The 10566-nt window shown below is 41.6% G+C and overlaps 1 protein-coding gene across 2 annotated transcripts in view; it reads left to right on the top strand.

Annotated features, from left to right (window-relative positions):
• Ush2a (Usher syndrome 2A (autosomal recessive, mild)) overlaps window positions 1–10566 on the top strand; it is a gene marked incomplete in the record, with an annotated part of 661834 nt that overhangs the window by 598342 nt on the left and 52926 nt on the right. For both annotated transcript variants that reach the window (XM_013519932.1, XM_013519934.1), the window contains 1 exon segment: window positions 7036–7263. In XM_013519932.1, the coding sequence (XP_013375386.1) occupies window positions 7036–7263 (228 nt within the window).

Here is a 10566-nt window from a genome sequence, read left to right on the forward strand (position 1 = left end):
AAAAAGAGAAAGAAAGAAAGAAAGAAAGAAAGAAAGAAAGAAAGAAAGAAAGAAAGAAAGAAAGAAAGAAAGAAAGAAAGAAAGAAAGATGCAGCACTCTGGCTGAGATAAGATTTTTTCCTATGTATTTTAGTACAGTTTTGCAGCATTTCCATAAAATAGATTACCAGGGTAGAACTGCTGGGTCACAGAGTATGCCCATTTTTAATTCTGATAGGTCAGAAGTGGTGCTTTTTAATATTTAGTGTGACTGATTTGCCACTTTAAAATTTAATTATCACGAATTTAATTTTTTGCTCTTCCCCTTTGAAAAATGAGCTGTTCAAAACTATTCTCTTTCTCCCCATTGTTTTTATGGTAGCAGAGGTATCATTGTTCATTTGGCAAAGACGTTAGTTTTGGCTTTACTGATTAAATTGATAAAGCCAACCTGACTATAAAAATACAAATTAAGTATTCTTTCGGCACTGACCTTCCTGTTATAAAATAAATCATGTACTCTAATGACAGAAAAATAATCCCCATTCTAGTTTACATATTCCTGTTTTCTGAGTGTAGGTATTTGTTCAACAAAAGCATTAAATTGTACATGAACACTCCAAGATCAACGTTTTAAGCTTGAAATTTACAATTCTTCTAACAAGGGGCTCCTGATGAGTCACATGTACATATACATAACCATTACCTGAGGAGAGAATCTGCATTTATGCTTCCTTGTATCTTTGGAATTAAGTTCTAGAACGTGAGTTGGAATCCGGAGTCGAGAATGCTTTATACTCACAGGTACCTGTGCAGTGACTGCATGGTATTTCGCAGATGCCAGTGATGTCCCTGAAGTTTTCCAGGTGTCTCCTAGCTGCTAGATCTGTACAAGGGACCGGGGCAAGGGTTTGGCGGGCTGCACATAAACATATCCCCATTGTCAGGAGCTGACAGGAATGACAGCTCAGCTGAACACAGTTCCCACGGTGAGTCAGGGCGGACGTCTGTCTAATTGCTCTAACTCAGGTCAGTTGTAACAATCTCCACCTCATTTTCTTTTGGATCACAAGACAACCCTGTTTCCAAAGAATAATTGCAAATTTTGAGATAGATAAGTGTTTGGTATGGATTTAAAAAAAATACTATTCCCAAGAAAATGTTCTTTTATTACCTAGTACAAAAGGCAATTTATATTTGTTGGGTGAATAACACTTAGATAAATGAATGAATGAATTCATTCCTAAGGGTTTCATTATTTTATCAGCCACTGATTATGACCTAGAGCACTATAGGGCAAACTTTAGAAGCTCTTCCATTGTTACTCAAATCATAGTGTAATTCTTTACACACAGTTGGTTCTTAAAACATTTTGCCTAATGCCACCTACCCGTAGCACACAGAGCACTGCCATGGGCTGCACCATGTGCATCTCTCTACAGTCCACTACTGATCTCCTCTACCTGAGCAGAGACTCCTCAGAGCCAACAGCCTGTGTTTTCTGTCTTGTGTCCCGACTACAACTCTAGAGAGTCTTATATACAAGATGTTCCAGGATGTTTAAGGATTGAAAAGAGCTGCTGACTTCAATGCCGACTGTTGCCACTGCCCATTTTGGCAGCTGTACCCGACCACATCATGATACCACCTCGCACATCACATGCTTCAGGCACATAACACATAGGCCGTTCACCTGCTGGGTATTTTGTTTTCCTTTCTCGTGAGTTGATTTCTGACTCTGCGTGTACTATATATGTCTTGGTTGCTATTTATAAAAGTCTTCTTCGAGCCACCAGCTTAGAAATATAGGGATACCTCAGTTCATGAACTTAGTTTTTTCAACAGTTTTGGAAAAGATGGCTATGTTTGGGTTTGTGTGGGAAAGGTGTCACAGTCGTGTTTGTCACCCAGTATGAAGTTTGCAATAAAAAACATAATTTGGCCAAACGCTTTTGCCTGCAAACAAAAACATTTGTGAACTGAGATACCACTCTAAGTAGACAGAGAAAACAGTGGTAAAGTATGAAATTAGTATGTGAAATCAGTAAAATATTTCTGACAGTGTCAACTTCTTGCAGGCTTGAAAGACTCACGCTTAGTTTATCATGGATACGCATTCAAGTTTGATATTTGTCTAGCAGAGAGTAAAGAAATATCATCTCTGACTTAGTGGATGGGCAAAAGATCAAGATTGGTTTGATTTTTTAAAAAATAAATACTAGATATAAATATGTTGATTGACCTTTGAGGAGCTTAAACATTAACTTTATAAATGGAAAAGAAAAAATGATCTCATACAATTCATGCCTCAAACTGTCTGGCTTTCCGAAATCCAGCAAAACATCTGGTGTTGGCTTGTCATTACTGCCTGTATAAAAGTCACCCAGGTAACTGCATGCACTCCGTCCACATCCCCGAGCTTTAAGGTAGCAGTAAATCAGAGCTTCTGACATTTTTTTTGTTTGTTTGTTATCTAAACCAGAACCTCCGGCTGTTGACTATATTCTTCCTTTGTTTTGTTGTAACAGGAAAGTAGAATATAACTTGAAGTATCTGGGTGGTTGACATAGTTAAATCTAGATTGCTTTGAAGCTATGCTTTGTGGGAAAAGGCAAACTTTTAATGTACTTACTCTCTGAGACTGGGTATTTATGGTAACTAAGGAGGACACAGAACCCTACCAGCTGGTCAGGATTTAAAAGCCACAACTCATCAATTTTAGGATGAGAGAGAACAATAAATGACAAGCAAAGGCAGAAGAAACCCCTCTGGCTTGAAATGAAGTGGATGGAGAGCAGGAAGATTAACCCTTTCCTAAGTGTAGTAAGCACACATAATGCTCTGCTCATGAACACTTCGGGCTCACTCATCACAGTTTGGATTCATTACTGGCAGTAGGGTGAAAAGAGTCCTCAGGGCTAAAGTAAGTGGGTTTAGTGAAAATGCACCACAAAGACCACAGGGAAAGCTCTGGAAACTGCTGGATCATCAGATCAATAGACTCAAAGATGACTAAGTTAGGTAGCTTTATGTAGTTTAAACATTTGTGCAGGGAGTATCCCCATGCAGCCTTTTATTGACAGCTAGAGATCAATGGTAATTTTTGATCATTTTCAACCTACATAAACCTATTGACCCCATGGCCACCTGTGGGGCACTTCAAGTCGTCAAAAATAATCAGAGGAGATGGTGTAAAATTGTCAGACTGCTGAAGACTCCAAGTAGTTTCATGTGTCCCCAGGAGCAGAGTTGAGAGGTTAAAATGTAGTTCAAATTACCAGCAGAACCTCAACTGGCAGAATGTTCCAGAGAGTCCTGTCTTTATGCCTTATCAAGTGACGCACCCATTTGTATCCCAACTCTGACCCCCATACATATAAATTTTAAAAATAAAAGAGGCTAAAGCTCATTGGAAATATTAGATTATAGAGAAAGGATTTTATCTAATACCATTTTTCCCTCTTTTTCCTTTGTTGAGTTGTCCTCTTCATCTGCTGTCTAACAAAAGTAGCTAATAGACATCTAGATTTTTAAAAATTTTTATATATATGTACATATCAATGGGAAGGTTATGCACACAGGTACAGAATGGATGAAGATAAAGGAGAGTCAGCGCAACTTGGTAGCCCAGAGGCAAAGGTAACAAGAAATGTAGCTCAAAAGGATCAATAGCTAGGAGGGATGAAGGGAAGGAAAGAACAAAATGATGAGGATGGAGGAGAAGAAATTTATCAAATTCAGATACTCTCCAAAGAGAAAAGGGAGTGAAGCAGAGGGGGGAACAGAACAGGGTGGAAGGGGGGAAAAGCCAGGCAAAGCAAAGGAGAGAGAGGAGGGAAATTTTCATAATGATGACCTTTGTTCCAGCTCCCAAGGAAGGAACTGTATCCTCAGCACTTAACCCACAATTCTCAAGCAAGTTTAAAGAAAATAACAAGTAACTGAATCAATGAACAAGACACAACCCAATTCATATTGGAAACTACATCCAGATCTTGCAGCAGGATTCTAAAGTGAACTTTGGTGCTAAAAATCTATTCAGAAAAGAATAACATAAATTTATAACATGTAGACAAATAAATTGATAAGGATTGCCATTTTTAGATTTTCTGTGCTTTTTCAATTGGCCTTTGCTAGTCATTGACAAAAAGCATGCCTACTGTCGAAGTATATGTAAGGGATGTATGATTTTTTAAAATTTTTTAATTTTTTTTTTGTGGAGGGATAACAAATTAGTATGAGAACTTTAAATTTCATTATACAGGAAGTTTTCCTCCTTACCCCAATATGTGGTTAATTCTTTGTTTTTTAAAGATAAATGCAGACCAGATTAAGCAAACTAACTGTTCTAATCACCCCCTGTCAGGTCCTATCTGCAATAATTTCTATGCCAGGCATGTGTGAAGTTGAACTTGAGACAAGCAGGTCATGTTTCTATGTTAGATGGTGGGAGTTTTAAGGCCAGGGCATTTTGAATACTTCTACTCTCAAGGATCTGAGCCATAAATGTTTGTTAAAAGAATCTATAATGAAATCAGTTTTGTTATTTTTTTAATGGTTGCCTGGAGTGTGTTGGATGACTGAATGCTGGTTATTAATCATTAAGTACTCGTGCTACTGAAAGTGTTTGATAGTATTGCCATCTAGGGGCTGAGTGCAATTCTCAGCTCTGAGATAAACTGTAATTGAGCAGGTGCTGCTATTGACAATATACATATGTTTTTGCTTTATAGCCCACATGTTTTCATGTTTCTTATGACAAAAGCGATCTCTAAGTGTCCCCCAACACCCTCCCTTTTTTATATATAATCTGTTAGAGGTGATTACAATTTGCTTTGAAGCGTATGCTTTTTTTGGCATCTATTACTGAAGATTCTTGAACAAAGAATTATTCTTTTTTGCATTATTAATCTTGCCCATGTTTGCCCTATTTCCACAGAAAAGGAATCATTTATTGGAGAAGAATGTTTGTAATCAGCACTTGTAGCATCCTCAGATTTAATATTCATTATGGTCATTCTAGTTCTGTGTTATATTTATCTAAAAGACCAATCCAATGTTGTGGAGAAATAAGTTTTTAAATATTTATGATCTAACTTTTAATATTTTAAAAAAGAGAAATTAGTATTTCTGTAAAATTTGTTTCAGAGTCTGGTCGCTTAGCAAACGTTTAAATATTAAAAGATTCCAAGAGGTTAGCTTGTAATATCATAATGGGACTTATTGAAATAGGAAAATTGACTTTATAGGTTTCCGATAGGTAAAAGGAAATGTTTTTTCTCTGCCTGTGTTTAACACATAATAAAAAACATGAACACAATTGGAACTTTATAACTAAGAATGTGATGAAATAGTGTGAAAAATTATTTCTACATTATTTTGAGTTTGTCTAACAAGTTTGCTTTAAAAATTATTCTGTTTAATTTTGTCACCTTGTTTTGGATTTATCCAAACTTTTTATAGCCCCAAGTTAAAAAGAATTTCCTTACATTTAACTGTATCTGATGTTCTTGGGTACCAACTCTCAGAAATAAAATCCTGTATTAGACATTTTCTCATTGCTGGAACAAAATACCCAGCACCAACAAGTTGAAGGAAAAGGTTTATTTTAGCTCACAGTTTGTAGAGGTTTCAGTCCATAGTCAGCTGGCTCCAAGGCAAGGCAGCACGGAAGAGGGGCACAATGGAGGAGAAACAGTCCATGGCAGGGCAAGCAGGAAGAAGCAAGCCTTCCTTCTTCTTTCCTGTTTTATTCCATCCAGGCTGTAAGCCTGCTGGTTGGTGCCATGCACACCTAGGGTAATTCTGCCATCATCCACACCTAGAGCTGCACTAAACCAATCAGCGAACTAATCCAGTATCACACGCACGTGACCCAGTATCTCATACCCGTGAGAGTTCAGTCCCAAAGCTCTGGCCTATGGGCACATGAGGCTTAGGGGTGGGGACGACACAGTCTGGATATAAACCATAACAGATCTTCTTCCCCACCAATATTCCACCTCTCTCAGCCACAGAAAAAGAAGACAATGGAAGACTATCACATGTAAACATCTAGCAAACGCAAACCAATCTCACACATTACTAAATGTAAATATCTTAACTACCCCAGTCAAAACTTCCTAATTGGCAGTGAGTATGGTAAACAACAGGAAATGCTAATTTGTGTGTGTGTTTACCTACACAAACATTATCACCCCACATGAAGACATAATTCCTACCTTAACCAGACAAGCCCATCCAGTCCAGATGTGGAAAGAGCACCCCAGGGCCTTTGAAAACATTAAGATTCTTAGCTCCAGTTTCCTTATGCTTAATATGTTAAACGTTTTTTCTCCGAGCAGATAAGAAAAAAAGATCTGTTGTCCCTTTTTTTCTTTTCTTTTCAGTCAATAAAGACCAAATTCTCAAAGCCTCAGTAATAATTATTTTCGTAGTTTCAGTTACGGTATTTTTAACAAATGCAGACATTTTCACAATTCTATTAATTGTAGACTTCTCTTGGGGTATTTGTGCATTTATAGTTCAGTGGGTTCATTACTGTTTTCTTGTGTGTGTTTGTTTTATGAAGTTTGTGAGACATAAATCCGCAGCAAGGGAACGAGAGAGGAAGATTGGGGAGATTCAAGAGTCTAATGTATAAATAAATAGCACTGGAGATTAGAGAATTTGGATTGTTTGGATTAAATCTCCAAACACTTAAGATTAAATGAGTGGGCAATTATCCATCTCTGCAGTGCAAGTGTGGCCACTGATTTCCTTGTGAGCTACATGCAGCATAATCTGAAGCTTCATAGATTTGTTTAAAAGTTCACATAGCACATCCTTTGGCTGAAAGTTCTGAAAATTCAAGAAGTTTATCTCATCCAGACCTTCTGGGTGTCTGGAATCACACAGCCTGAGGTACTATGTTCAAGGTGTCAGCAAGAACAAGAGCAAAGAGAGGCTTCTCAGTGATAGTTTCGGACTCTGTGGTGACGGGAGTGCCTTTGGCCATGTACTTCGCAGAGTGGCCTTCCAGCCATCTGCAGATCTAACGTGTCAACTCTCTTACAGGGAACAAGCCGTCAAGCCCACCTGTTCGGGTTGGAGCCATTCACAACATACCACGTGGGTGTGGTGGCTGCCAACAGCGCAGGAGAAGTTTCAAGTCCTTGGACTCTGGTTCAGACCTTAGAATCTTCCCCGAGTGGGCTGAGCAACTTCACCGTGGACCAGCAGGAGAACGGCAGGGCGTTGCTACTCCAGTGGGAAGAGCCTGTGAGGACCAACGGAGTGATTGAGGTGAGGGCCACCCTGCACAAGAAGTCGGGCAGTCAGAGTTCCACCACGCTACGGGGTCACAGTGGGAGACACCCTTCACAGCCTCTCCATTTCTCCTTGATAGCTCCTCCAGGCATTTACTCACAGAACGAACCAGGTCATGTGTGTGTGAGGCACCTTTGTCCCCAGCGCCGGGCTCCGAGCTCCCTGTGGATTTTCTCACTTAGGCCCCATCACTCCCCCTAGGAGGCCGCCACTGCACAGCACGGGGCATCACTAAGCAAGTCCCAGGTGTCTGCTGACTGCCCTGGAAGCAGCTGTATCGATGTCTCACATATATCTTAGGTGTCATTGGTCTGCGAGTATGGGGAGGTTGTGTGTTTGTGAATGGAGCGTTGCAGTGCTCACCCACAAGAAGCAGGCCCTCCCCTTCCTTCCAGTGGTCCTCACCTGTGGGTCCCGGCCACCACCTCTACCCCCCTGTCCCCCCCAGCCCCGCACACCATAGGTACCTCTGCATCCTGGTACTGTAGCTTCTCCACCTGAGCTGCTGTCACCACCACCCTCTCCTGTCCCCCTCTTCCTCCTCCAGGTGCAGAGTCTCCCTCTTAGTTCCACACAGAGCGGCAGAGTTTACGCTGCAGCTTGTCCTGCAGCCTCCCTGGATCCTCTCTGAGCAGTGACAGAGGGGAGGAGCACACAGCTGTCCTAGAACGGAGCTTAAAGCTCCCAGCCCTGGTCACCCTCACGGTGTCTCTGGGCTGTGTCTCTGCCCAGGGATAGACCTGAGCAAGTGACAGAGACGCACTTTCCAGAAGCCAGGCAGCACGGACACCAGGCAACCCACACCCTGGGGCAGGAAGCTCAAGTCCTAGGAAGCACATCCCACAGTGATGAGCCAGCCGGAAGTCCCCTCAGAGAGAAAAGCCTGCTCCATTGCTCCCATCAGCTCTTCCTATGAGTGTTTGTGTCCCTGCCCAGTGCTGGCTGCTCCCTAGCATGATTGACAACAGAAATATTGACTCCTCTCACCTCCGTTTATTTTTCTCCAAATATTTATTGAGCTTCTACTAAGTGCCATGCACTTATTCAAGAGTGAACAAGACAGGAAAGGTCCCTGCTATCACAGCCCTTACGTGTGTATGAATAAGTGTGGGGGAGTCAATGGGAGGGGGACAGAGAGGCAAACACAGAGCTGGTAAATAAACTAGGGCGTTTCAGCGAGCAATGGATGCTATAAAGAAAATTAAACAGACCAATGCAATTATGCCTGCTCAGGCTATTTCAGAATGGATAATCATTTGAATTGAGCTGACATTTGAGCTGAGCCCTGAATGACAAGACAGAGATATTCATGTAAAGAGATGGGAGTGAAATGCTCCAGACAGAGTGAAGAGCACAAGCAAGGCGAGGAGGTGGGAGTGGACGCGGTGTGTCCACTGGAGAGGAAGAAAGGCAGCGTGGAGTAGCCACCAGGAAGCAGAGAAAGATGGCACTGGGAGAGCCTGGAGGACCTGGTCAGAGGCTGGTTGTGTCCAACGTCGTGGGCTGTGGCAAGGAGCTGGGGATGGAAAATTCCTGGAGGCTGTAAGCAAAGGAGCAGAGCGAGCAAATGTATGTTTCAAAATGTCATAAGGGCTGCTGGCTGGAAGAGGGACTACAAAGGGAAGGAGGGAGTTTAGAAGTTGTTGGAGAGTTCGCGGTAGGGAGGATGATGGCTTGGGTTACATGCAGTGGGAGACAGGAAGTGGAAAAAACATGGGTGTGCTGGAGACAGACTGAGAAGGTAGAGGTGAAAAACTTTTTAACAGATTGGCTGCAGAGAATTAAGGAAAAAAAGCACTGCAAGGTGACTTCTAGGTCTTGACCTTGAGCTGTGCTGGGAGGGAGTGTTGGAAGATGCACAGTTTGAGGGGCAAGTAGGCAATCAGAGGTGTTAAGCCTGTAACTCTGGAGAAAGGTCTTCACTGAGATGCACGTTTGGCCTCTGTGAGCGGGTGGGTAGCATTTGAGCCGTGGTGTTCAATGAGACCAGCTATGGAAAGAAAATGTTGAGGGAGGATGAGGGCTGGACTCTGGGGCACAGAGAATCTGGAAATCAGAGGAGGAAGAGAAGCCAGCAAAGAAGTTTGAAATAGGAGGGGCAGGGAAGGGGATGTCCCGCAGATGAAAAGAAAACATACCCGATGCTACTGTGAGGTCAGATAACTGGAGGCCGTGTTATCTGGATTGCAGGAGGAGGAGGAGGTCACTGTGATCGTGACAAAGTCAGGTGGTACAATGGGAATGCTGGTGCCGTGGCTTAAGGAGAGAATGCAAGTGAGGAAGTAATGACAGCAACGCATTAAAGTTTGGGTGAAAAGGAAAGAGGTTTCACACCCTATAATTCCTCTGGGAGGCTGAGGCAGGAGGATCACAAGTTCTAGCTCAGCCTGGGCAAATTAGCAACTTCAAGAAACAATGACTGAAAATGAAAAGGGCTGGGGATGTAGCTGTACGTGAAGGTCTTGAGTTCAATGTCTAATACAAAGGAAAGAAAGATAAAAGGAAGGAAGGAAGGAAGGAAGGAAGGAAGGAAGGAAGGAAGGAAAGAAGGAAAGAAAGGATAAAAATGAAGAAGTATCTAGGGGACTGTGGTGTTGAGAAATTTTTAGAACATTTAAACATTAATGGAAATAGCCAGAAAAGAAGATAAATTGATGATGAAGGAAATACTGAGAATAACTGCAAGAGTGAAATTTTTAGGAAGGACAGGAGGATGCAATGCACAAGTTGGGTGGCCTTGAATAGGAGCACAGATCCTTCATCTATAGCAAAAGGCAAAAAGGCAAATGCAGACACTCTTCAGCTTACATCAGATAAACCCACCATGAGTTGAAATATGGATAAAATATGGATAAATAGAAAGTGTGTCTAACATGCCTAACCTAGTGAATAGCATAGCTTAACCTAGCCCACTTCAAATATTCTCATAACACTCATATTAGCCTACAGTTGAACAAGATCACTTCCCACAAGACCCAAATTACAATGAAATGTCAATTATCTCTGTAACATATTGATTGCTATACTGAAAGTAAGAAACAAAATGGCAAGTATGGGATGTGGGTCAGTAGGAAAATCCCTAGGTTCCATTCTCAGCACCAGAGAGAGGGAGAGAGAGAGAAAAAGAAAAGGAGGAGGAGGAGGAGGAAGAAAAGGAGGAGAAGGAGAAAAGAAAGAAGGAGAAGAAGAAGAAGAAGAAGAAGAAGAAGAAGAAGAAGAAGAAGAAGAAGAAGAAGAAGAAGAAGAAGAAGAAGAAGAAGAAGAAGAAGAAGAAGAAAA

This window comes from Chinchilla lanigera, unplaced genomic scaffold (assembly GCF_000276665.1).
Source record: "Chinchilla lanigera isolate Chin_1 unplaced genomic scaffold, ChiLan1.0 scaffold00005, whole genome shotgun sequence".
Lineage (NCBI taxonomy): Eukaryota > Metazoa > Chordata > Mammalia > Rodentia > Chinchillidae > Chinchilla > Chinchilla lanigera.